Source organism: Leptodactylus fuscus, chromosome 8 (assembly GCF_031893055.1).
Source record: "Leptodactylus fuscus isolate aLepFus1 chromosome 8, aLepFus1.hap2, whole genome shotgun sequence".
Lineage (NCBI taxonomy): Eukaryota > Metazoa > Chordata > Amphibia > Anura > Leptodactylidae > Leptodactylus > Leptodactylus fuscus.
The window spans coordinates 80,803,306-80,829,933 of NC_134272.1; the positions used below are offsets into that span (position 1 = coordinate 80,803,306).

General features: G+C 46.2%; 1 protein-coding gene across 1 annotated transcript; it reads left to right on the forward strand.

Moving 5' to 3' along the window:
* Positions 1 to 8,362: 8,362 nt before the first annotated feature.
* ARL5A (ARF like GTPase 5A) lies at positions 8,363 to 19,197 on the forward strand. Its single transcript, XM_075285610.1, has 6 exons — positions 8,363 to 8,582; positions 13,369 to 13,429; positions 13,816 to 13,963; positions 15,755 to 15,838; positions 17,148 to 17,299; positions 18,459 to 19,197. The coding sequence occupies exons 1-6, from the start codon at positions 8,537 to 8,539 to the stop codon at positions 18,505 to 18,507; spliced, it is 540 nt and encodes a 179-aa protein (XP_075141711.1). The 5' UTR covers positions 8,363 to 8,536; the 3' UTR covers positions 18,508 to 19,197.
* Positions 19,198 to 26,628: the final 7,431 nt, after the last annotated feature.

The following is a 26,628-nucleotide window of genomic DNA, read 5'->3' on the forward strand; positions in this document are numbered from 1 at the left end:
TCAATGTACCGTTCATCCAGTGGGCTCCCTCTAGTGGTGGCTACAGGTAGTCAGACTTTTATCCCTTACATTTGACATACAAAGCTCTATATCACAAAAACTGAGCTCGACACCTCATAAGTATAAATTAAGAAATGAACCAGTAATGAATTTTGAACCCATTAAAAAGAAAAAAGCGCAAAGGTGGACATTCCCTTTAATTTATTTTCGATGTGATATTTGGTATGATCATACTCAAGGGCAGAGTATGGACCTGACATATGTATCCGTAGATAGGCCAGAGGGGTCCCCTGGTAAGGATGTGTCTGATACTCCCGAAAAACTTTCTACGGTGCCTAAATTCACACATTCCCCACCCGCACTTAACCCCCTGCATTCTGTGGACACCTATATTCAATTTCTGGTGAGTAGACCAAATACTATAATGTATAGATAGTTCTAGATTATAAATAGAGATATATACCTATATTTTGCCAAAATCGATGAGATATTTGAGACCGAAGTAATAAAGCACATTTTATTAATTAGCACAAGACGATTCGTTTACAGAACAAAATTAATGATTGTCACGTTCGGCAGCTGTGTTTTTAATAAAGAAAATTGAAAAAAAGAAAATCTATATATATATATTGAGATCCGTAGATGAATGTGTCGCCATGATGTGTTTCATTCAATGTTCGCCGTATAGAAGAGGATTCATTTTACGGTTTTATTTTTGACGCCATACAATGCTTTTTTTGCCACGTGAGACGTAGTATTGGCATTGTTGCCATGATGTATAGCATGGAGTGATATCACATAAGTAATAAGGTGGACCTGCAGTGGAGGCGGCCATTTTGTATACCGATCCATTCTAATATGGGGAGTCATAAAGGTTATTTAGCCCCTAAAATCTAATAATATTGAGTCGTCCTCTTCTGTCTTTTGATTTGATGACTGATTTTTTTTTTTGACTATGTTTCTTAGTACGGTCCACTTATGGTCAATCCAATATGGTGGCCATGGTTGCCACCCACAACTCCTAGGCCTGAATGATAAATCTGCCTAGCTATGCAGTAATAAGGGCAGATTGTGTCAGTCAGAATTTAGGAAAACTAGGTGCTCACCCCCTCCCGTGACAGAAGAGGACAAGTCAGGCACTTAAAGGGGTTGTCTCATGAAGGCCAACTTTTGTTTGTATGCCAGGACATATGGATGTCATGGAGGGGAGTTGCCTGTTGGGAAATCATCCCGGGGGCCACGTTTCTGAAAGAGGTTATCTCTAAGGGTAAGTTCACACTGAGTTTTTTGGTCAGGATTTATTCGCCTCAAAATCCTGACCAAAAAGACGGCTCCCATTGAAATCAATGGGAGCCGCTCAGGTGTCGGTTCCTGGAAAAAGAAGCGAGATTCTTCAGGCCGTTTCGCCTCATGATTCGGTCTGAAGGCAAACCCTCCTCCTGACTAGGCCCATTCATTGGGCCTAGTCCAGAATGGAGTGCGCGACTGGATGCTAGTGCAGTGCACCGGATTTCAGTCGCGGCTACCCGGCTTTTGGATGGGAACCGATCCAAAACACCCCGTGTGAAATTACCCTAATAGGTCAACCCCTTTAAATCACTTGTCCCATGACTTACCTTGACTATAAATTTTTGCGCCAATTTGTCTTGGCGGATCACATGGAGGATCTTAGATTATTGGGTTCAACATGTGCCAGGAGACGAAATGTTACAATGCCAACTTTTTTTATTCCAGTGTGTGGGACACCCCGAAGAAAATTTGAAAGGTTGTCCCCACTGTTTTGGTCACATTTGGGGCATATCACACCTCTTTTGTGATATGAACACAAACATGTCACCAGCGGATTTGCAAGTATTCCGCACACCCAGGAGATTCGCCCACTCTTCCGAAATTCTGGGCGGTCACTCCTTTTTGCAGGATGTTTTGGGACAGTTGGTTTTACTGTCCCTGCCCCATTATTTTAGCTCTTGGCTGGGGTCATAGATGTTGAGCACCCACCATTTGGTATTAATGGTATTACGCCATTATTGTTTGTTCCGAGACAACCCCTTTAAATGTCGTGATTTTTTTTATTTTAGGGGTAAATCCATTTTTGCTTTAAAGGGATCCTATCATGCAAATGCTTTTTTTTCTCATTAACACGTCGGAATAGCCTTAAAAAAGGCTATTCTTCTCCTACCTTTCGTTGTCTTCTCTGTGCCGCCATTGCGTAGGAATCCCAGTTTTTGTTGGTATGCAATTGAGTTCACTCGCAGCACTGGGGGCGTCCCCAATACTGCAAGAGAACTCTCTCCAGCGCCACTTGTATCTTCATCAGCAACGTCCTCTTCACCTTTCTTCTTCCGGCGCAGGTTTCAGACTTCTAGGCCTCGGGCACAGCAGACTTTGCATGTCCACAGGCCATAAGAAAATGGCCGCGTACACAGTATTGTAAGTGGCCATTTTCTTGTGGCTTGTGGGCATGCGCAATCTGCTCTGCCCGAGGCCTAGAAGTCTGAAACCTGCGCTGGAAGAAGAGGATGAAGAGGCCGTTGCTGACAAAGATGGAGGCGGCGCTGGAGAGAGTTCTCTCGCAGCATTGAGGACGCCCCCAGTGCTGCGAGAGAACTCATTTGCATACCAACAAAAACCGGGATTCCTACGGAACGGCGGTGCGGAGAAGACATCTAAATGTAGGAGAAGAATAGCCTTTCTTAAGGCTATTCTGATGTGTTAATGAGAAAAAAAGCTTTTGTATGATAGGATCCCTTTAAAAAAAAATTAATAAAAAAAATATAGGGATTGCTTTGGCATACAATATGGATGTCGCCACCGCCACGTCGACAGATATGTTTTAACAAGAGCACATACTGTATGTAAGTAGATAGCGCTTTATAAAGAGGTTACGGTATACTAAAAAAAAAAGAAAAAAAATTGAAGAAAAAATTGTGGTAAATGGTAAAAAAAAATTGCAGATGACTGAGCAACTCTACGATTATAACCCCCAAAGAAAATCTGTAACATGTCCTCACTATAATAATTGTGAATTCCCACTTCCGCTTATGTCACGTCGTGAAACCGATCTATACCCAAAGCCGAATATTTCAAGCTGGACCGTGGAAATTAATTTTGCCTTTACTAAACCAAAACAGTCGGTATATAAAAAAATAAATAATAAAAAATTTGTATATGTTTTTGCTGATTAACCCTTTCTACTTTTATCTATGGATATGTGTAGCATTCAACAAGGCATGCTGGGTACAAAAAAAAAAATGACTATGCAAAGGCGTAAAGTGTTGCATGCTCTGCTCTCCCTCTGCTTTAGTGGCTTACAGAGATTAAAAAACAAAAAAAAAAGTGGTGTTATTTTTGTGAAAAAAAAAGGAACATTTAACAAAGCAAATGCAGACTGCATGCTTCTGGCATCCTAATTTCTCTGGACTTGTTTTATGGAATTTAGAAGTGTAAAAAAAAAAAAATTAACTGCATTAACATTTTTTTCTATAATAAATGAAAAATCTTTTAAAGTCTTGTGTTTTGTGTCTTGTTTCTGCTGCGGGGGGCATTTACGTCCCTTGGGGCCCCGGCCTTAAGGGGTGTTTAATATGTGATCGGTGGGGGTCAGACACCTGGAACCCACGCTGATCAGCCTATAGTAGTGGCTCATGCAAAGGGGGCACGGTCATGTTCATAAGGGGAATGATTTCTGCACAAAACTGCCACGGTGAGCTTTGCACACTCTCTCTAGAGAACCCTATCATATGTTATTAAACATACATCGTGGGGAAAAGGCAACAGTTTGCAGTCTTTTCAGCTGATCAGCAGGGGTCCTGGGTTTCAGACACCCATCGATCACATAGTAGTGACCTATCTTAAGGATAACGATGAGTATGAATGTCTCGCAAATCCCCTTTAATGCTGACAACCTGTCACCTATCCACGAAATGGATTATAACTGATCAGTGGGGATCAACTGTTGGGACCCCCACGGACAAGAGGACAGAGGTGACTTATACACCATGTGAATTGAAGCAATGGCGGCTCAGTGCTAAAGTAAGCATAAAGCTCAGTTCACATCTGTGCACAGCTCTTCAACATTCAGATCTGCCAGGGGACCAGAACGATGGAGGGGCGGACCACTAAAACAGTGGTTAGCCGCAGACCCCATAGACTATAATTGGGTCCGCCAGGTTTCCGACGTATTTCTAAGTCCTCTGTGCAGGATTTTTTGCTCCACTGATATCCGGCAGTGCAGATATGAACTTAGCCTTAGTGCGCTGACAAGAGTAATAGAAGATGCACATGTGCAAGATTTTACATTTCAAAGTGATTTTAGGTTCTCCAACCATTAATAAATGCAAATATTACCGTACACTTGATTTTAGCCAAAAATATCCCCTATAGCAAAGTGTCCTAATCTCTTACACTACGGTCTCACCAGAATCACATCCCCTCATTGTTCATAGTCCATGGTCATTTTTTAAAAAGACGCCCTACTTTTGTCTTCCAAATCCTGGAAAACATAAGAAGAAGCACAAGATGGGCCCCTTGTGTTGCTAAAGCGGTGACTGCCACAAGAGTATATCCTGTGTAGCCTGTACAGCATGTCCGTAGCTACATCTCTGCACCAGTTTGGGACTGGAAGTGGTGCAACCGATAGTCAAGAACACAATATTCAAATGAATTAACCTAAGGCAAAGATTCGATTTGACACCGACCCACCTTCATAAAATGCAACTTCGGCTAGATTGTCACTTCCAACATGTGGGAGGGGACTGAAGGGGGGGTCATTATACTACATATGAGGTTATTGAAGGGGCCATTATATTGAGGAAGCATTATACTACATATCGCGACTGACAGTGGAGGTTATCATACTACATGTGGAGTACAGAGGGTGACATTATACCACATATGGGGGCACAAAAGGGGCCATTGAAATGAGCTTGGAGGCCACTATACTACATGTAGGGGCACAGAGGGGCCATTACTCTACACATGGGAGCACTAAAGAGGCCATTGTATTGAGGGGGGCATTATACTACGTTTTGGAGCACAGAGAGGCCCATTGTACTGACAGTGGAGGCCATCATATTACATGTGTGGTACAGAGGGGGACATTATGCCACATATGGGGGCACAAAGGGGGCCATTAAACTACATGTGGGGGGACAGAGGATGCCATTGTACTGATAGTGGAGGTCATCATACTACATGTGGGGTACAAAGTGGCCATTATGCCACATATGGGGTAAAAAAGAGCCATTAAACTGAGCTTGCAAACCATTATACTACATATGGGGGCCGTTATAGCACATGTCGGAGCACTGAAGGGGCCATTATACCACATGTGAGGGGCACTGAGGGGGCCATTATACCACATGTGAGGGGCATTGAGGGGGCCATTATACCACATGTCAGGGGCACTGAGGGGGCCGTTATACCACATGTGAGGGGCACTGAGGGGGCCATTATACCACATGTGAGAGGCACTGAGGGGGCCGTTATACCACATGTGAGGGGCACTGAAGGAGCCATTATACCACATGTGAGGGGTACTGAGGGGGCCATTATACCACATGTGAGAGGCACTGAGGGGGCCGTTATACCACATGTGAGGGGCACTGAAGGAGCCATTATACCACATGTGAGGGGTACTGAGGGGGCCATTATACCACATGTGAGGGGCACTGAGGGGGCCATTATACCACATGTGAGGGGCACTGAGATACCACATGTGAGGAGCACTGAGGGGGCTGTTACATAACTATTGGCAGAGTCTCCGAACAAAGCCTCATTTTATTAGCATTTACAATTGATTGCTACTTTGGGGGTTCTCGGTTGAGAGAACCGCCCCCTCACTTGCATAATCATAAATCTATGGCTGGCCATTAGGATGTGTTACCTTTCCCCTTATACCCGGCTGTATTATTGGTTTCGCAGCACTAAAGGAACGACTTGTTATTTCGTATAGATAATATTAATCTGCAACATTGAGTGATCGCTAAGGGAGCGTTCACACTACCGTCGGTGTCCGACATGTAGTGTCCGCTCCTAGTGTCCGCTCAAAATCTGTCACACTAGGAGCGGACACTAGATGTGTCCGTGACACCTGTCATTCACTTGAATGGGCATCGGGTGCGTTCTTTTGCACTCCGTGCCCGTCCTTCCCTGTCCGCAAGTGAAGATGTCCGACTTCTCAAGCGGACAGAGGAAACCCTGCATGCACCCGATGCCCATTGAAATAATTGACAGGTGTCACGGACACAGCTAGTGTCTGCTCCTAGTGTTCGTGACAGATTTTGAGCGGACACTACATGTTGGACACCGACGGTAGTGTGAACGCCCCCTAACAATTCACATGAGAACTGTGGCGTGCTGCAGGTAGTCACAGATTGGCCCAGTTTTTTGGCCCTTTGTTGTGACCATACCTATTATCACATGTTACACGTCAGTATATGCTAGACATTCAGTATGACCTTTGCACCCTGGTGTCATTATTAGTAATCACGTGACGTGTCACAGTCCAAGCGTTACCGTTATTACAGTGCAAGGGTAACAGAAAGTGAGAGGGCGAGGAGGAGTAAAGGGAGTCTGTCTGGTCCTATATGGTTCACATCTTTCCTGTACGAAAAGCAATGCCGAGATAATCATCTTCTTATGGATATGCAAATCAGCCTTAAAGTGCACAGGGGGCGGGGCCAATAATTTTCAGATTGTAGATTTTTTATCTTCTGTACAGGGTTATGGGTATACCTCCCAATGTCCTAAGGACAGAATATGTGGCACGGATGGCGCATCACTACAGATTCAGCCCCACCCACTTCTACTTTGACTCCGCCCATTCCCATCCATTTCTCTTTTTGCCCCCCATACAGTATAATGTCCCTACAGTCATCCGAACATTATAAGCCCCCACATTATAATGTTCCCCTACAATTGCCACTACAGTACAAAGTCCCTCTCCTGGTCACCCTCCAGATGCCCGATAGTTTAATTCTCCCCCTACAGTTGCCCCCAGTTTGATATCACTCTCCATCTGCTCCCAGTTTAATGTCCCCATATAAAATACAGAAATCGTCTACTCTCCTCGCTCCCCTGCTGTTCTGTCTGAAGTCTCTGCTCCCGAAGGCTTGAGGGAGCTGCAGGCATGATATGAGTGATGTCATCACTTTGCGCCCACAGCAAATGGTGAAGCAGGGAGCAGATGGCTCCTGCTTCACCATTATATTCAACTCATCTGCATCCTGTGGGACATACCTCCCACTGACCGGGACAGGACCTGGAAATCAGGACTGCCTCGCTGAATCTGGGACGGTTTGGAGGTATATTATGGGGCGGCCATCTTGCCTGAGCTTCTCTGCACTGCTAACAGCATTTAGTAGTCAGCATGGTCATAGGCAGCAATAGACTGGAGCCGACTCATTGAGGTCTATGGGAAAGTTATCTAGACAGGCTGTGTACTGTGAGGGGGAGGAGATAAACTGTGACATCATCTATGGTCAGTAGTGATGTAATGGTGGGTCAATGGTGTTATCGATAGAGGTGTTATCTTCTATTGTAACCCTGTCTGTGATGTAAATGGGGTGACTGATGCAAATGGAACCCCTACAGAATTGGCAAGTGTGACCTATCATTTTTAGGTTCAGGGGTCAGAGTGAAAACTGCAGGATTTCAGACCTTTTTTCTACAATATAAATTTTGACATGGAAATGTAAAAATAATGTCAAAAATTCTTACAAAAATATGTTTAGCATAAAAATTTAGTTTGAAGAGTAGGTCATTTTTGGTGACACATCCCCTTTAGCAATCTTTTTGTCCTACTGTAGACTGGGGAGAGGATCCTGCTGCAGCCAGTCACATAAGTGGAGGGGAATGGGTTAAATGGCTGAGCTCCAGGGGTATGTGTATATATATATATTTGGTGTTTGGGATGTTTTGGGGGTTTCTTTGTATTTTTTTCTATCTTTAGGTTCCATTACAATATATTATATGTAGCCTATACAATAATGACATCTGGCTTGTAATTAGTTGCTATAGGCGACGCCAGTCTTTACATTGAAGTATTATGTGCCCATTTCCTTTAATTACACCATTAGCACTTAGTAATTAATTTACAGCCTCGTAAATCACTCTTTATAAGCAATAATCATTCTCTCATTCAGGTTTCCACCCTACCAACAAACACTACATTTTATGTCTCCGTTTGCGCGGTTGAGCTAGAACGTGGCGGCCATTTTCTCGAAGACCATTCTACGTGAAAGCTTACGTGACAGACGTCAGTAAAATGTCCGCTGCGTTGAGGACACAGTGACCAGATGAGCGGCTTCACATAGAATAGACAAGCCCAGGGCCTGTCCGACGCTTCCCTGCTGACGTGATCATCGGTGCGACGTGCTGGGTGTCAGATGAGAAAGTCGGGGTGTCAGTTACTGGCTGTGGACATGGCGGCTGTGAGAGACGTCTAGTGACAGAGATGCCCGTGGAGGAAGCGCACGTCGGGTGAAGCGGCCTCTAGTCGCCTGCGCTGCTGCTGCGGACTGGAACACGTCCTAGAATGGGAATCCTATTCACTAAGATATGGAGGCTGTTCAGCCACCAGGGTAAGAACAATGCAAGGGTGGAGACGTAGTATACTGTGTGTATGGAGGGAGCGGGGGTGGGACTACAGATCCCAGCATGGCCTGTATAGTGACAGCGGGTGTGGGACTACAGATCCCAGCATGGCCTGTATAGTGACAGCTGGTGTGGGACTACAGATCCCAGCATGGCCTGTATAGTGACAGCGGGTGTGGGACTACAGATCCCAGCATGGCCTGTATAGTGACAGCGGGTGTGGGACTACAGATCCCAGCATGGCCTGTATAGTGACAGCTGGTGTGGGACTACAGATCCCAGCATGGCCTGTATAGTGACAACTGGTGTGGGACTACAGATCCCAGCATGGCCTGTATAGTGAGAGCTGGTGTGGGACTACAGATCCCAGCATGGCCTGTATAGTGACCGCTGGTGTGGGACTACAGATTCCAGCATGGCCTGTATAGTGACAGCGGGTGTGGGACTACAGATCCCAGCATGGCCTGTATAGTGACCGCTGGTGTGGGACTACAGATCCCAGCATGGCCTGTATAGTGAGAGCTGGTGTGGGACTACAGATCCCAGCATGGCCTGTATAGTGACCGCTGGTGTGGGACTACAGATCCCAGCATGGCCTGTATAGTGACTGCTGGTGTGGGACTACAGATCCCAGCATGGCCTGTATAGTGACAACTGGTGTGGGACTACAGATCCCAGTATGGCCTGTATAGTGACCGCTGGTGTGGGACTACAGATCCCAGCATGGCCTGTATAGTGACTGCTGGTGTGGGACTACAGATCCCAGCATGGCCTGTATAGTGACAGCTGGTGTGGGACTACAGATCCCAGCATGGCCTGTATAGTGAGAGCTGGTGTGGGACTACAGATCCCAGCATGCCCTGTATAGTGACCGCTGGTGTGGGACTACAGATCCCAGCATGGCCTGTATAGTGACTGCTGGTGTGGGACTACAGATCCCAGCATGGCCTGTATAGTGACCGCTGGTGTGGGACTACAGATTCCAGCATGGCCTGTATAGTGACAGCTGGTGTGGGACTACAGATCCCAGCATGGCCTGTATAGTGAGAGCTGGTGTGGGACTACAGATCCCAGCATGGCCTGTATAGTGACCGCTGGTGTGGGACTACAGATCCCAGCATGGCCTGTATAGTGACCGCTGGTGTGGGACTACAGATCCCAGCATGACCTGTATAGTGACAGCTGGTGTGGGACTACAGATCCCAGCATGGCCTGTATAGTGACTGCTGGTGTGGGACTACAGATTCCAGCATGGCCTGTATAGTGACTGCTGGTGTGGGACTACAGATCCCAGCATGGCCTGTATAGTGACAGCTGGTGTGGGACTACAGATCCCAGCATGGCCTGTATAGTGACCGCTGGTGTGGGACTACAGATCCCAGCATGGCCTGTATAGTGAGAGCTGGTGTGGGACTACAGATCCCAGCATGGCCTGTATAGTGAGAGCTGGTGTGGGACTACAGATCCCAGCATGGCCTGTATAGTGACCGCTGGTGTGGGACTACAGATCCCAGCATGGCCTGTATAGTGACCGCTGGTGTGGGACTACAGATCCCAGCATGGCCTGTATAGTGACAACTGGTGTGGGACTACAGATCCCAGTATGGCCTGTATAGTGACCGCTGGTGTGGGACTACAGATCCCAGCATGGCCTGTATAGTGACCGCTGGTGTGGGACTACAGATCCCAGCATGGCCTGTATAGTGACCGCTGGTGTGGGACTACAGATCCCAGCATGGCCTGTATAGTGACTGCTGGTGTGGGACTACTGATCCCAGCATGGCCTGTATAGTGACAGCTGGTGTGGGACTACAGATCCCAGCATGGCCTGTATAGTGACAGCTGGTGTGGGACTACAGATCCCAGCATGGCCTGTATAGTGAGAGCTGGTGTGGGACTACAGATCCCAGCATGGCCTGTATAGTGACCGCTGGTGTGGGACTACAGATCCCAGCATGGCCTGTATAGTGACCGCTGGTGTGGGACTACAGATCCCAGCATGACCTGTATAGTGACAGCTGGTGTGGGACTACAGATCCCAGCATGGCCTGTATAGTGACTGCTGGTGTGGGACTACAGATTCCAGCATGGCCTGTATAGTGACTGCTGGTGTGGGACTACAGATCCCAGCATGGCCTGTATAGTGACCGCTGGTGTGGGACTACAGATCCCAGCATGGCCTGTATAGTGAGAGCTGGTGTGGGACTACAGATCCCAGCATGGCCTGTATAGTGACAACTGGTGTGGGACTACAGATCCCAGCATGGCCTGTATAGTGAGAGCTGGTGTGGGACTACAGATCCCAGCATGGCCTGTATAGTGACAGCTGGTGTGGGACTACAGATCCCAGCATGGCCTGTATAGTGACCGCTGGTGTGGGACTACAGATCCCAGCATGGCCTGTATAGTGAGAGCGGGTGTGGGACTACAGATCCCAGCATGGCCTGTATAGTGACCGCTGGTGTGGGACTACAGATCCCAGCATGGCCTGTATAGTGACCGCTGGTGTGGGACTACAGATCCCAGCATGGCCTGTATAGTGACCGCTGGTGTGGGACTACAGATCCCAGCATGGCCTGTATAGTGACAACTGGTGTGGGACTACAGATCCCAGCATGGCCTGTATAGTGAGAGCTGGTGTGGGACTACAGATCCCAGCATGGCCTGTATAGTGAGAGCTGGTGTGGGACTACAGATCCCAGCATGGCCTGTATAGTGACTGCTGGTGTGGGACTACAGATTCCAGCATGGCCTGTATAGTGACCGCTGGTGTGGGACTACAGATCCCAGCATGGCCTGTATAGTGAGAGCTGGTGTGGGACTACAGATCCCAGCATGGCCTGTATAGTGACTGCTGGTGTGGGACTACAGATTCCAGCATGGCCTGTATAGTGACTGCTGGTGTGGGACTACAGATCCCAGCATGGCCTGTATAGTGAGAGCTGGTGTGGGACTACAGATCCCAGCATGGCCTGTATAGTGACAACTGGTGTGGGACTACAGATCCCAGCATGGCCTGTTCTCTAGGGTTATAAGATAATGTATGTGGACCGATAGTCTGTCATTCCTACTGGTATCACGAATTACATTGCACTGATATTGACCTACATATCAGGTTTGGAGGGGGTAATAAATAGCGCCCCCTATAAGACCCCGTGCACACCGCTGTAGTTTTGGTTCATGCCCATTATTATATATAGAGGGTTGGTTTTGCGTCTCGGTCTACTTGAAGCTGGTGTGAGTGTAAACCACAGACGCCCCTGCAGTCGCCATCCGTCTGCCCTCCATTCGTTTTTTTTGCAGATCTATACGGTAGTGTGCATGGAGCCGAAATGTAGCCCTCCTCTATGGGTGCGGGGCATAGAAACCAACACTGCAACATTTTATCTGCAGACGGATGCTCATGGCTATGCTTGGGATGCCAAATGTAACAGAGAGCAGAGAATGGGATGACATGAGGAACAAGACTACCCTCACATTTTTGGTTTCAGTGATCCCGGCTGGTGTCACATGACTGCTATAGCAGACCCCTGACCTCAAAGGTGCAGCCATCATGTATGACCTTAAGTGACGGGCTGCAGCGGTCTTGTACATGATGTGTGTGATGTCATGGCTGGCTGGGAGCGCTGGAGCCGCGAGGGATTGGAGGTAGATACAGGGTAGTATATATCCTAGATGACCCCTTTAAATAGGTGTAGTAGAGCGTGGAATTGGGCACCCTTTTAATTTTTGTCTTTTACATTTTACACCTCTCGAATCCTGATCATGGGATCCTCGGATGAGCCCGGCTTCCCCTTCACAGTCCGGCAATGTCTGTTTGCAGCTCAGTCCCACCAAAGTGAATGGGGCTGAGCTGTAGTGCCGAGTGCAACCACTGTACAGTGTTTGGCGCTGTGGCCTCTTCAAATACGACTCCCTAGCTTTCATACCCATACTGTGAATAGAGAATTTTTATTTTTTTGATGGGGCCTCAATTTTGGGCTTGCTCTGACGTTGCCACAGTAAGACGAGCTCAGCATGGACTTACCTTAAGTAGCATTTGCCGTCACCTTTGTGAAATCCTAGAAATGATTAACCCATAATTGCCCCGTGTAAATGAGCACATTCACATTAACCCTACGTGTCCATCTCTTGCCATTGATCCTGTGATTGAGCGTTCATTGGTGTAGAGATGAAGGTTTTTTCGGCTTGCTCGCGGTCGGAAATCTTCAGGGATTTGTCGATATATAATATCGAAAGAAAAAACTCGCCGGACTGGTTTCATGAACTGTAAAAAAAAATCACAGATACTTGTTATAGAAAACAGAATAAAAAATACAACACAAAGCAGAGACAGGAAAGTAGGAAGGCGGAAACATGTCTGCGTCCTTAAAGGGGTATTCCCATCTAATATAGTGATTGCTTGTCATTATGATATGCGGATACGTTGCCATTAGAGCTGGTGCGATGTTCTGCAGGCCTGGCGTTGCTCCTTTGTCCACAGCATTAATGATTCATTGTTTGCTCTTGTGTTTGCTCACTTGTAGTTACCCTGTAATAGATCTGCATAGTGAAAACTTATCTGCGAGTGAATGTGCCCCGGCCGCCCGTCTTATCTGACCCAGGCTTACAGCTCGGCCATATTTTTCTGCAATACTTGAGATAATAAATAGATATATCGATCTTTGCAGTCAGTTGTTTGCAGAGAACCTTCTAATCCAGATCTGTCTGATCCCGATAAACCACATGACGTAGCCATAGAATTAATAATAATATTTTATTTCTGTATTTCAGAGCACAAAGTCATTATTGTGGGCCTGGACAATGCGGGGAAGACGACTATCCTGTACCAATTGTAAGTACCGGCGGGGCACAGGCTGGCTTTATTATCCCGTTTATGTGTGTCCTTTTCAGTGGGCGCCCCCTTCTGGTGGTCAGAATTACAGGGCACGTTTACTGTCTGTATTGGGACTGTTGTACCCAGACTTATTACTGATCCCACTAAAACCCTATAGTGATGTATGTCCACCGCAGTGGAACTGTAGAAAGTCCCGTTATGGGGTTGTAATATGGACATCAGAACGCGCCCATTTTATGGATCTATGAAGGCGACCTGGTGCAGAAGCCAGCTGGATACTTTCCATCTGGCGCCTTGTGGTCAGACTCTTCGTATTACGTTCCTTATCACTTGTCTTGCGGCCCCCGACCTTATTGTTTAAGCGTCTTCCCTTTCTGTTCCAGTTCCATGAATGAAGTCGTGCACACCTCTCCGACTATAGGGAGCAACGTGGAGGAGATTGTGGTGAACAACACAAGGTTTCTGATGTGGGACATCGGCGGTCAGGAATCTCTCCGCTCTTCATGGAATACGTATTATACAAACACAGAGGTGGGTGAAGATTCCAGAAGACAAATCTCAGCGTGAAAAGTGACATGGCGGAGATTATTAGATAGGTTTCGTGTGATATGAAGTCCTCTTATTAATCTTGTACAATGGTATCTAATATCGATCTCTGAATATTCTGGCTGAAAATGAAATAGTTAAGCAACACTTAAAGGTGGTGTCCAAAAACAGTATGTTGATGGCCTATCCCTAGGAAAGTCGTCATATACAGATAGTTCTGTACACTGTGTAGTGACCATCCCTACCTACAGGTATGGCAGGCATCGGGACTTTAAAGGGATTCTACCATCCGATGGGAACGGGCTCCAGCGCTCAAACAGTGATGGGGACCTCCCCACCACTGCCAGAGAAGTGTCTCCAGCGCCGCCGCCTCCTTCATCTGCAGCGTCATCTTCAATGTCTTCTTCCGGCGCAGGCTCGTAACTTCTAGGCTTCAGACCTTGAGCAGAGCAGGCGCACAGGCCACGGGAAAATGGTGGCTTGCACAGTATTGTTAGCGGCCATTTTCCGTGGCCTGTGTGCCTGCGCAGTCTGCTCTGCTCAAGGCCCGACGCCTAGAAGTTACGAGCCTGCGCCGGAAGAAGACATTGAAGATGATGCTGCGGACGAAGAAGGAGGGGGCACTGGAGACAGTTCTCTGGCAGTGGTGGGGACGCCCCCATCGCTGCAAGAGAACTCATTTGCATACCGGTAAAAACCGGTATTTCTAAGGAACGGTGCAGCGGAGACCACATCTAAAGGTAAGAGACGAAGAGCCTTTCTAAAGACTATTCCGATGTCTTATTCACAAAAAAAAAAAAAAGTTTTAATGGTAGAATCCCTTTAAATATCGTACTTGCTCGGGATCTGAGCAGGCGCCATTGTTGATGGGTCTCTGCAGTTTTACACAGCGGGGACCCAGCAGTAATACCTGCAATAAGATTGTGGGTAATAACTCTTTCGATGTCTTAGTCAAATGCAGTGGATTGTGGGTGCCATTATATTGATCACCATTCTCTGGGGGAAGTGCTCACTTACCATGATGGCTGGGAACATATTAAAGACTCCCATTATTGTACTTCTATTACACTTTGCCATTGGAAGGCAGTAAGACTGAAGGGTTTTACAATATACTATATTGGTATTGCAGTATACTGTACTGGTGATCAATCTTCATAGTTTAATTTTGATATATATATATATATATATATATATATATATATATATATATATATTATATATATAATTTTTTTTTTCTACTTTAAATTATATTTAAAGGGGTTTTCCAGCCCAAAAATAACCATTCCCTAATTCCTAAAGCAGATTTTTTTCAGCCTTCAAAAATTTCTCTGTGAACATACCCTTAGGTTTCGCCACATCTGAAAACGCCGTCAATATGGGTTTAGCTGCTTCAAATTTTGGCCCCTAAGCCAGGCGGTTCCCGTAACTTCCATAGAAGAGAATATTTCCATATCTGTGTTACTTGGCTGTGTTACTCTTTCCATAGCTCCCATTCTTCTCAATGTGGGTTACAGGAACAGCCTAAATCGGCTCGGCTATTTCCATAAGTCCCGGCCATGGGCCAGAGCTTGGTACGGGGGCCAGTATTCCCATCTTGGCAATGATTTGCCGAAATGAGAATAACAATATAAAACCAAGTACAATTTGTCCTGCAAAAAATAAGTCCTTGTGAAAAATGTCTGCATCAGAGAGGGATAAGAATCCGTGATATTGTGTATTTTATATTGTATTTATTGTATATTTTGTATGATTTTCTGTCCTCTTTTCGTCCTGCAGTTTGTAATAGTGGTTGTGGATAGCACCGATAGGGAGCGGATCTCCGTGACCAGAGAGGAGCTGTATAAAATGTTATCTCACGAGGTAAGAGCGTGGCCTAGTGTGGTCAGGCTTCACATTTATGGGACGGATCAGTGACATGACCAAGTTACTATGTATATGTGATCTCATGTCGTATGTAGAGGACCCGGATCAGCTCTGCCATGTGTACTAGGAGGCCGTATTCCTCCTGTAACACTTTTGCACCCCTCCATGCCATGCAAGTAAGGCGATGGATACTGGAGCATGGATGTTACTGGACATCTGACCAGCCAACCCAGGGGTAGGGAACCTTGGCTCTCCAGCTGTTGCAAAACTACAACTCCCAGCATGCAGCATTGCTCTGCTGTTCTTGGAACTCCCATGGAAGTGAATGGAGCATGCTGGGAGTTGTAGTTTCACAGCAGCTGGAGAGCCGAAGGTTCCCTACCCAAGCCAACCCATAGAAGAACACTACAGTGATCCGCACAACCGAAATGCTTGATAACCGGGAAAACTAGATTGTATTCATTGACCTAACAAATACAGATAGAATAGGCTGCAAGTATACAGAACAACAGATAATAGTATGTCAAGTATTCCGTTGCTTTTATGGTTTCTCTTCCTTTTCTGAAAGTATTTTTTGCTTTCTAGAAAATGTTGAAATGCCGGAAAAACCACATTTCATTAGTCTGTGTTGTAGGTGTACTCAGAGGTGCGATCCCAGGGAAGGTCTCTCGAATACTTAGTTCATGACTGTTAAAGGACTCTGCTTGAATAGAACATTAATTTTAGCTTTAGGAAGCTTAAAACCCATCCTGCTCACAGCTGAGGTTTTGCTACAGTTGTATGCAGAGGCAATCCTCCGTGAGCTGAATATATTATCGCATGTCTCTCTCCTGTCTCACTGCTTTGTGTTATATTTGCTTATAGCGCACCTCCAGTGCTGGTGAATATTAGAAACTATATAATAGATCTTATTAAGGAATTCTGTTTCCTTCTCCTCAACCTCGCTGTCTGTTCACATTATATCCATTTCTGTATCCAGCCTCACGCACACAGAGCTCTATGGAACAGCGAGGGGTGGAGTAGGAGTCTCCTGCTGACTGGTGAATTTATGTATGACCTTATTCTGTGCGCTAATAGCCTCTTATCTACAACCTAGCAGTGTTAATAGAGTTCAGAGCAGCAGAGTGTAACAGCAGCAATTATCTGAGTGTCTTTTCTCCTTCCCCTCTTCATAGACTAATATGGATAGACCGTATATAATAGTAGGGGCTGTGCAGACGACAACTTAGAAAGGTGTTTTGTGTATTAGTATACTCTGTAGGTAGAGACGATTTTAGTTATGTTTGTATTTCTGTTGACATTGAAGGACCTGAAGAAAGCCGGACTGCTGGTCTTTGCAAATAAACAAGATGTGAAGGAGTGCATGTCAGTAGCCGAAATCTCACAGTACTTGAAGCTGACCTCAGTAAAGGACCATCAGTGGCACATACAAGCCTGCTGTGCCCTTACGGGAGAGGGGTAAGCCAAAATCCTTTATTTGCTTTTTGGCCATTATAAGACCTTACTCCCCCCCCCCTCCCTGCTGGTACCTGTGCCTATCCAGATACCTGACCTACTTCCCTGCTGGTACCTGTGCCCATCCAGATACCTGACCTACCTCCCTGCTGGTACCTGTGCCCATCCAGATACCTGACCTACCTTCCTGCTGGTACCTGAGCCCATCCAGATACCTGACCTACCCCCCCTGCTGGTACCTGTGTCCATCCACATACCTGACCTACCTCCCTGCTGGTACCTGTGCCCATCCACATACCTGACCTACCTTCCTGCTGGTACCTGAGCCCATCCAGATACCTGACCTACCCCCCCTGCTGGTACCTGTGTCCATCCACATACCTGACCTACTTCCCTGCTGGTACCTGTGCCCATCCACATATCTGACCTACCTTCCTGCTGGTACCTGTGCCCATCCAGATACCTAACCTACCTCCCTACTGGTACCTGTGCCCATCCAGATACCTGACCTACCTCCTTGCTGGTACCTGTGCCCATCCAGATACCTGACCTACCTTCTTGCTGGTACCTGTGCCCATCCAGATACCTGACCTACCTCCCTGCTGGTACTTGTGCCCATCCAGATACCTGACCTACCTCCCTGCTGGTACCTGTGCCCATCCAGATACCTGACCTACCTCCCTGCTGGTACCTGTGCCCATCTGACCTACCTTCCTGCTGGTACCTGTGCCCATCCAGATACCTGACCTACCTCCCTGCTGGTACCTGTGCCCATCCAGATACCTGACCTACCTCCCTGCTGGTACCTGTGCCCGCCCAGATACCTGACCTACCTCCCTGCTGGTACCTGTGCCCGTCCAGATATCTGACCTACCTCCCTGCTGGTACCTGTGCCCATCCCGATACCTGACCTACTTCCCTGCTGGTACCTGTGCCCATCTGACCTACCTTCCTGCTGGTACCTGTGCCCATCCATATACCGGACCTACCTCCCTGCTGGTACCTGTGCCCATCATGGCATGTGGGAATCCTGTGCAGCAGCCCCTGTGGACGCTTTAGCCATATTTACGGTCACCCAACTTTCCCAGATACAGATCCAAATATAATGTTACTTGCTGTATTTTCAGTGTCTCACTTCTCCTTCTTTCCTCACCTCTTTAAGCCTTTGTCAAGGACTGGAGTGGATGATGTCACGACTCAAGTCCAGATGACCCCAGTGTGACACGTGAAGAGACATTAGACTTCAGACATACTGTATTTATGAGTCCCTGAACTGCTGCAAACCGAGTATTTCTAAGCGTCGTGTTCTGCCGGTCTCATGGACAGGACACCACCAGAGACTTCCCATCCTGCGGCTCCTGTTTCCTATGAAAGCTGTGATTGATCTGACCATTCTTTTTAGCCGGTACCTCCCCTCCCCCACCCACGAAACGTCAGAGAATGTGGTTTTTAAAACTTTTTATATTGTAGCTTTGATTCCGGGATGCGGGAGCGAGCTGATAACAGCGAGCCGAGGAATCAAGATGGACTGAGCAGTATTGTACGCGGCCCACGGACAGGACGGCGACCCTGTACATATCTCTGTATTTCCCCGCTGTACGCATGCTCCTATCCGGTACTCGTGTACAGAAGAAGCACCATGACCACAGTGAATATTGCACAGTTCTGACTTGAATGCTCTAATATGTAAAACTATTTTTTGGCACTTTGGTTTATTTTCACTTTTTTTTTTTATTTCAATTTTATTTTTGGGACTTTTTTTTTTATTTTTATTGAACATTCCTTGGCGTCTGCCGACTTGCATGTTATGTTCCCTCTCCGTAACATCCTTCTTTATTTCATTTCCCTGCTGTTGTCCAAAAATTTGCTGACATAAGTGACCTGGTGATAATAAAGTAAGATGGGAGGGAGCTGTCCGGTGTCATTGCTGGTGATTTATTTACGGTGTTTCACTGCTCGGCAACTTAAGGTAAACATATTGATGGCGTATCCTAAAGATAATGCACTGTGTGGTCTGACACCTGATCCCTCTCATCGATTAGCTATTCTCAGCAGCTAATACACAGAACGGAGCAGGAAGCAGACAGCGCCGTTCTCTGTGTAGTGGTGGAACGGAGTCACTGCAGCTTAGGTCCCATTCAGATGAATAGGAGCTGATCTGCAGTACCTGCTTTGACCACTACACAGAGAACGGAGCTGTCTGCTTCCTGCTACATTCTGTGTGTATCAGGCGCTGAGAACACGCAATTGGTTAGGTAGAGGAATTGGTGCCAACCTGAAGCAGAATATTGGTTGTGTAGCGGAATCTGAGCGTTCTAAAGCTGGAAATACATAAACCTCTTTCTCTGCTGGTTTCTATGGCAAGTCCAGCTGCAAAATCCACCATGTGCACCGACCCTGAGCCTGCTGTGAGAGATCACACAATATCCTGATAGGGTAGGGCTAGACAGACGTAGGTTACCACATTATAGAGACAAAATCCAGTTCCCTGTTATATAATAACGTTTTACTTCTTGCACCTGACTCCCTCAGTCACCTTGGCTTGGCTCTAGTCGCTGACTAAAGGACTTGTCCTCACTAATTGGTGATCCAAATATAGTTCGGGTGAAAGCAATGCCAGCGTGCGGGTGCATGTAGATACGTGTGATGGGGCTGAGGTGAAGACCTCACTGTCCACTACTGATCGATTCCTACAGCTGATGCCCTGTATTTTTAAAAAAATGTTTTTATGTAGATTGAGCCCCATATAGGGATCACAATATACTTTTTTTTTTTCTCCTATCAGTATGTCTTTGCAGTATGGGAGGAAATCCACGCAAACACAGAGAGGACATACAAACTCCTTGCAGATGTTGTTCCTAGCGAGATTCGAATCCAGGACTCCAGCGAAGTTGTGGATATAACGGGGTTGTCAGTCCTTTAATGTGACCCAGAACCTGACAACAGACATTTACATTTTGTCATAACTCAATACTAGAGATGAGCGAGTACTGTTCGGATCAGCCGATCAGCACGCTCCATAGAAATGAATGGATGCACCTGGTACTTCCGCTTTGACGGCGGCCGGCCGCTTAACCCACCGCGTGCCGGCTATGTCCATTCATTTCTATGCGAGCGTGCTGTTCGGATCGGCTGATCTGAACAGTACTTGCTCATATCTACTCAATACAAAATATATTCCCATAAGCTACAGTGGGTCAAGCTATCTGAGCAGTACAACCTCTGCCCACTAGAGGGCACTTTGTTAGCTCTAAGGGTATGTTCACATGGCAGAATTTGCATTCCATGTGTGAACATTGCACGTGGCTAACCGCGACTGGGCGCCGTGCACCAGCATTCTGCTCCGGATTAGGCCCAAATGAATGGGTCTAATCGGGAGGGAGCCTCGCACTGCAGCTGATTCACGGAATCCACGGCGAGAAGGGTCAGCTTTAGGGTTGAGGGATCAGAAAAATCGGATCCCAATCGGCGACTGAGCAAATTTCACAATCTGGGATCGGCTGGAAAATGATCGGAAATGGGATTTTAAAATCGATCCTGAAATCTCAAGATCATCTCAAGTCATCTCGCTTCTATTTTCTGCTACTAGCTAGCGGAAAAATGAATCGAGCGGCTCCCATTGAAGTCAATGGGAGCCGGTTTTGGCAACGGAATTGGAGGCGGCCTTCGTGTCAAATTCCGGGTTAAAAAACCCCGTCTGAACACAACCTTACAGAAATATATATATAATTATTTTGCTGATTTCAGCTTTTTGATGTTTTCTAAGCTGTAGCTGCAGCCAAATATTGCAAATATCAAACATCAAAATTTGCCAGAAAAAAAAGCAAATGTATAAAATTTAAACAAAAAAAAACAACCTGCATCAGGAAGAAGCTCCCAAAAAACTATGAGTAGTACATCTTCTGTCCACAAGAGGGCGCTCTGTTAGCTCTCAGGATTGCCATCTTCTATGTTGTACAACCCAGAAATAATCCCCGAACATCTCATTCTCTTTGTCGTGGTCCTGTACAATCTATGGATGATGGACAAGCTGCAGGTTTGACTCCCATTGTCCCGGCTAGTGGCGATTTTTCTTAGTGTCCCCCCCCCCCCTTATAAACCAAGGTCCTTTTAGGTGTATTTATAATAGAAACAATCATTGCCTAATAACTGTATAAGAATAATGAAACTTGTGCCAGAATATTCTAGCCTTCATTGAAATCTTCTATGTTCATGTCCCTATGACAACACTCCCTGCTTTTCAGCAGTGCTGTGTAGTCACGTACTAAAACAAATCTGTAATGCATTAATAGGCTCTGGCTCCTTTATTGTCTATCCCGTCACAGCGCCATTCTTATGGTGGTGGCTGTGCCTGGTAGTGCAGCTCAGTCCATTCATGTAAATGGGGCTGCAGTACCAAGCGCAACTACTTGCTGCTGGTGTGCCTGGACACTTCTCGCCTCTGCTCATGTTGCCTGAGAGCTGCTATATATAAGACCGGCAGCCATGCCCTCTAGTGATCGGCCTCCTCATTTGCTTATGTCATGTTTTCCATAGACAAACATAGTGCAGCTGTTGCGCTCAGTCTCCCCGCAGAGGCGAGATTATTCTGCAGCCACTGTATGCCTGGGGTTTACCCGCTGCCCCTATATCCACAGCGCTCTGTATCTCTGATGTGCAGGCCATGCAGATATAACATGCAATAGTCACTTGTCAAGGCCCGGCGTGTAACATTTCACCCTAGAGTGACCCACTTTTGGCTTTGCTTTTCCATCTGGGATTCCCTTAGGTCTATCCAAATTCCAGAGCAGTGTCAGATAACCTGTATGTGCAATTAATCTAAGACATCCCCGTGCACCATTAATCTGCCTAATACCTGTCTATCAGGTTGCAATGCCTGGTGTCATTCCACAATTACATGAAGAGGGCTGCGGCCTCGCTGGAATCATAATGTCACAACAGGGAAGTCATGGACCATAATACTGGAGGCCTTTCACCGACTTCTCTGACTACAACCATATGCATCCTATAGGTGGCGCTCCATTGATTCTGGAGCAGTTGGAATTTCTTCTTTAGCCCCCACCGTTCCTGAACAATCGTGCTGTTAGTTTCAGCATGCAATAGGTTATCTAGGCTCATGACAGTCAGGTGGGCGGTCCCAGACTATCTGCTTTAGCCCAGGACCGCATATTAGGTTCTGAAACTACCAGCACTGATTGTTCAGGAATGTCGGGGGCTAGAAAAATAATTCCAACTGTTTCAGAATGAGTCGTGCAGCAACTATTGAAGGACACAAAGAAGTGGCGATGGTGAAAGGTTCTCTTTAACCTCTGTGGGGAAGGTAGCTCGATAGAAGCAATGGTGCAGACCCATCCAGTCAGAGACAGGGACACAAGGTCTATAGCAAACAGGTTTATTTAGAAAAAAAAACCCCAAAATAAATAAACCTTCACGTCAGGCACAAAATGAGCAAAAGAATGTCAAACAAAACCCTGCTCGTCTGAGCACTAACTAAACAATAAAATACTAACTGGACATGTGGCAACAACCACACAAGTAAACAAAAATAGCACAGTATGGTCTCACCAGACTCTCAGCGCATCAGGACAAGATCACCCCCCTCCACCACCACCTGTAATCCCTCAAATCGGCTGTGATGAGGTCACGGGAGGCTGGAAGCTGAGAATCATTGGTTGCCTATATCCGGTGTACTGAAATATTATGTATTGCACTGTGGATCAGTAGATCCCAGGTTCAGGTTCAAGTCCCTTTGTTGGAAAGGAAAAAAGTGTAAAAAAATAAATAAATAAATAATTTTTTTTTTTTTTTTTTGTAAAAACAGCAAATTAACATTATTAACAGCAAATAAAAAAAATAGCAAAAGTAACCAAACATGTTAGGTGTCCCCATGTGCGTATGTGTGCACTATCAAAAATAGTGTATGTATTATACAGTATATATATATATATATATATATATATATATATATATATACAGTATATATACACTCTACAATGTGCAAATTCATGCATTTTAGTCATCTCGATCCCCCCAAAAAAATAGCAATAAAAAATGATCAAAAAGTCACACACCAAAAATTGGGACCAATAAAAGCTACAACTTTCCACACAATTAAATAGTCCATACTATCATTTGTTCTTAAGGGGTTAAAACAATATAATAAGGAATTACATTATAATTTTAATACAATACACAAAGGAGTTGTTGGGATCGGTCAAGTCCTCTCCATATGGTCTATTAGGGCATAAAGATGGGATCTCTTCTATCGGTTGGAGACCACTGGAAAGCATCGCCCTCTCCCTGGCAGATTTGGACGTTTTTGTATGGCGTTGCAGTACTACATCTGGTCACCAGAGGGTGTCAGGAGCTGGGCTTGAGGCAATCATCTGATCCACTTTAAACCAGCGCCACCATGGATGATTTTCTCAGCAGAACAACTCCTGTGGTTGGGATGGTTTCCAACCTTTGTTATTCCTCTTAGAAGTTTAGGGCCACATTTCATGGACATGTCAGAATGGGGACAACTCAGGTCACCTTTAAGGGAATTTCCATTTTTCATTGGATGTTATCAGCACCGCAGAGTGTAAACCGTCTGTAACCAAAATTTTAATTCCCACCCAAACCCTTCATACTATTCTGATCACATGTCTCCTGTAATAGCAGTATTATGGGAAACAATATTTAGGCAATTCCCTAATACATACCCCAAATTGCAGCAGAGGAGCAGCTGGCGGCCATGTCAGACCTCCACAGGTGCAGCTGTCCCTGAGCTGTCAGTCATGTGATTCCATGTATACGTATCATGGGCTCATCACTACATGGGTAATGACAGACATGTATATCCTCTGCGGCAGCCCCCATGGTATATACATGCTATACTGCGCTGTAGGCTTCTGCTTTCCTGCTTCATAACAGTGTCTCTTGGCTCTTAAACCTAATCCACTCAGCCATTTGCTATCAATTCCTAATGGCTCCCAAGATCTCGGCTTGCTGTCATTTAACCCCTCCTGATCCTATGATGGACGCGGTTTGTTACAAGTCACAGCTCAGGTAATTGTCCCTGACAACAAGTGTCAAACTTGTCATTGTACTCCGAATATAAATAATTGCAAATGTTGCAGAGTTTTCTAGATTTCACACCACCGGTGTCCGTATGCGGCCTCTCTACCTGGAAACAGTTTTTTTGCACTGACACAAAGTCCTGAATGTCCAACTTTGTGTCCGGCTAAAAAAAATTGGTTTCCCCGCGGACAGGCTTCAGGCGGACATCGGCGGTCACCTTTACAAACCAATTCAAGTGAATGGGTATAAAGCTGACCGCTTGGATTCCGTCTCCTGTCCAGTTTCGCCAGGGCTGAGGACTGAAACCCCACGAAATGCACACACCGGACACCGAGCGCAAGGCTGAAGCTCCACGTTGCAGAAATCCAGCTTTTTTGTTGTTGCGGTTTTTTGAGGCAAAGCTAAGAATGATTACATATGGAATGGGAACTATCTAGGAAGTTCTCATACTTCTACCTTTTGCTCAATCCACTTCCGGCTTTGGCTCAAAAAAACGCAACAAAATCTGCAACACAAATAGCTGTGTTTCCGCAACATGCCCCATTTCACACCTGCTCTCGTTGTCCAGTTTGTGCCCTGCGAAACTGGACAGGGGACGGAAACCTGACAGTCCGTTTTAAAACCCATTCACTTGAATGGGTTTACAAAGTGACCGCCCGTGTATATCTTCTGCCTGTCCATGTGGAAAGCGATTTTTTTTTAACCGAACACAAAGTCGATTTCCCCGCGGACAGCGTGAAGATGCTCATGGGCGGTCACCTTTGCAAACCCATTCAAGTGAATGGCATCCCTTGGAAAGATGGCGTTTGAGGAATCTGAACGTGGCCGTTGTTTGTGCATTGGGTGGTGTCCTTCTCATGCCCCTTGAAGTATAACCTTCACGCACTACAACCTGATGCCATGTTCTTGTGTTGGGAGCGAAAGTCTCCTCCGTCTTTTGGCTCTCACAGCCATATTTTCAGGACCAATTATCACTGCGGACCCTGGCGGAAACCTCTGCGGACTTCCTGTGAAAAGCACTGCGGGATGAATTGCCGCCACGTTTTTTCCTGCGTTTTTTTTAATTTTTTTTTGCTGTAGGATGCTACATGTGGGCCTTGGTCTAAGATACACTTATGACACAGAAAAGTACGACTATGGCGCAGGTTTTCTTGCGCAAAGACCAGGTTTAGAATGGCGTAATCTAAGATGAAGATTCGATTAAGGAAGAATTTTGGCTCGCAGGCAATGGAGACAGATGGTTTGTTTGGAGACGCTGGGAAGCAAGACAGAATTTTTTTTGCGAATCGTAAAGTGATTCAGATTTCTGAAGGTCCGCACTTCAGATTTCTAAACATGTCTATGATTACTAGTGGGACCAAAGTTCATCAGTATTGATGACTCTGCCCCGATATATTTGGAGCACAGTCGGGGGGACACAACACGTTGCGCAATAATTCAGATTGTGTTGTAAACAAACAGAGAAATCCAGAAGACATAAAGGTCGGAAACCTGAGCGCCGCTGTAGGAAGGATTATAATGGCAGGTCATGATCTAAACTGGACAAGAAAACATGGTGTGTCCGATGAGCAATTTCTAAATTAGCCCCCACATATCAACATGTTATCCGTCCTAATCTGATGTCTATTAATGTCTCAGCAGTCATGGTCATCCGGCAGTCGTCATTGTTCCACACAAGGGACATCGCTGGTATTTTGTGAAGGTCAGCATGTCTGAACTGATATAGAAAGGGTTAACTGTGGTCAAATCCCGGCCGATGTGAGACCGACTTAAAGGAACACTCCAGGCAGAAAACTGTCCAAGAAAGAAAGCGTCTGTTACTCATAGCAACCAATCACGGCTCAGCTTTCATCAGAGCCAGATTGGGAATGAAATTCAGTCCTGGCATCCAAAAGTCTGCAGGCCCGCACCATGGCATACACAAAAAAATAGCTGCCATACCATTAACATAGTGCCGCTATGCTGTGCACATATGTAATACCTGTACGGCTACACATAGGAAACCCAGAACTTCCACATAAATAAGGGAGGTTGGGCCCCCGGAACCATTCGGTGTGTCCCATCTGCACATTTTCACAGCATTTGCATTTCCCTTGCCTCCTCCATCCAGCCCAGACCGCCATGACAACTTTTTGACAACATGTCTGTGCACACAAATGTCCCATCATTCCCATGCTATGTTTGAGCCCCCTCTCGCGACATACTCAGAATCTGACCACTGAAACCATACCCATCAACCGTCTCAGATTCTGCGGGACAGTCCCAGATTC

What these genes read in the sequence shown, in the direction of transcription:
- ARL5A (XM_075285610.1), top strand. Translation starts at nt 8,537, where the DNA reads ATGGGAATCCTATTCACTAAGATATGGAGGCTGTTCAGCCACCAGG. An exon ending in GAGGCTGTTCAGCCACCAGG is followed by an intron (nt 8,583 to 13,368) that starts GTAAGAACAATG and finishes TCTGTATTTCAG; the next exon opens with AGCACAAAGTCATTATTGTG. An exon ending in TGTGCCCTTACGGGAGAGGG is followed by an intron (nt 17,300 to 18,458) that starts GTAAGCCAAAAT and finishes CACCTCTTTAAG; the next exon opens with CCTTTGTCAAGGACTGGAGT.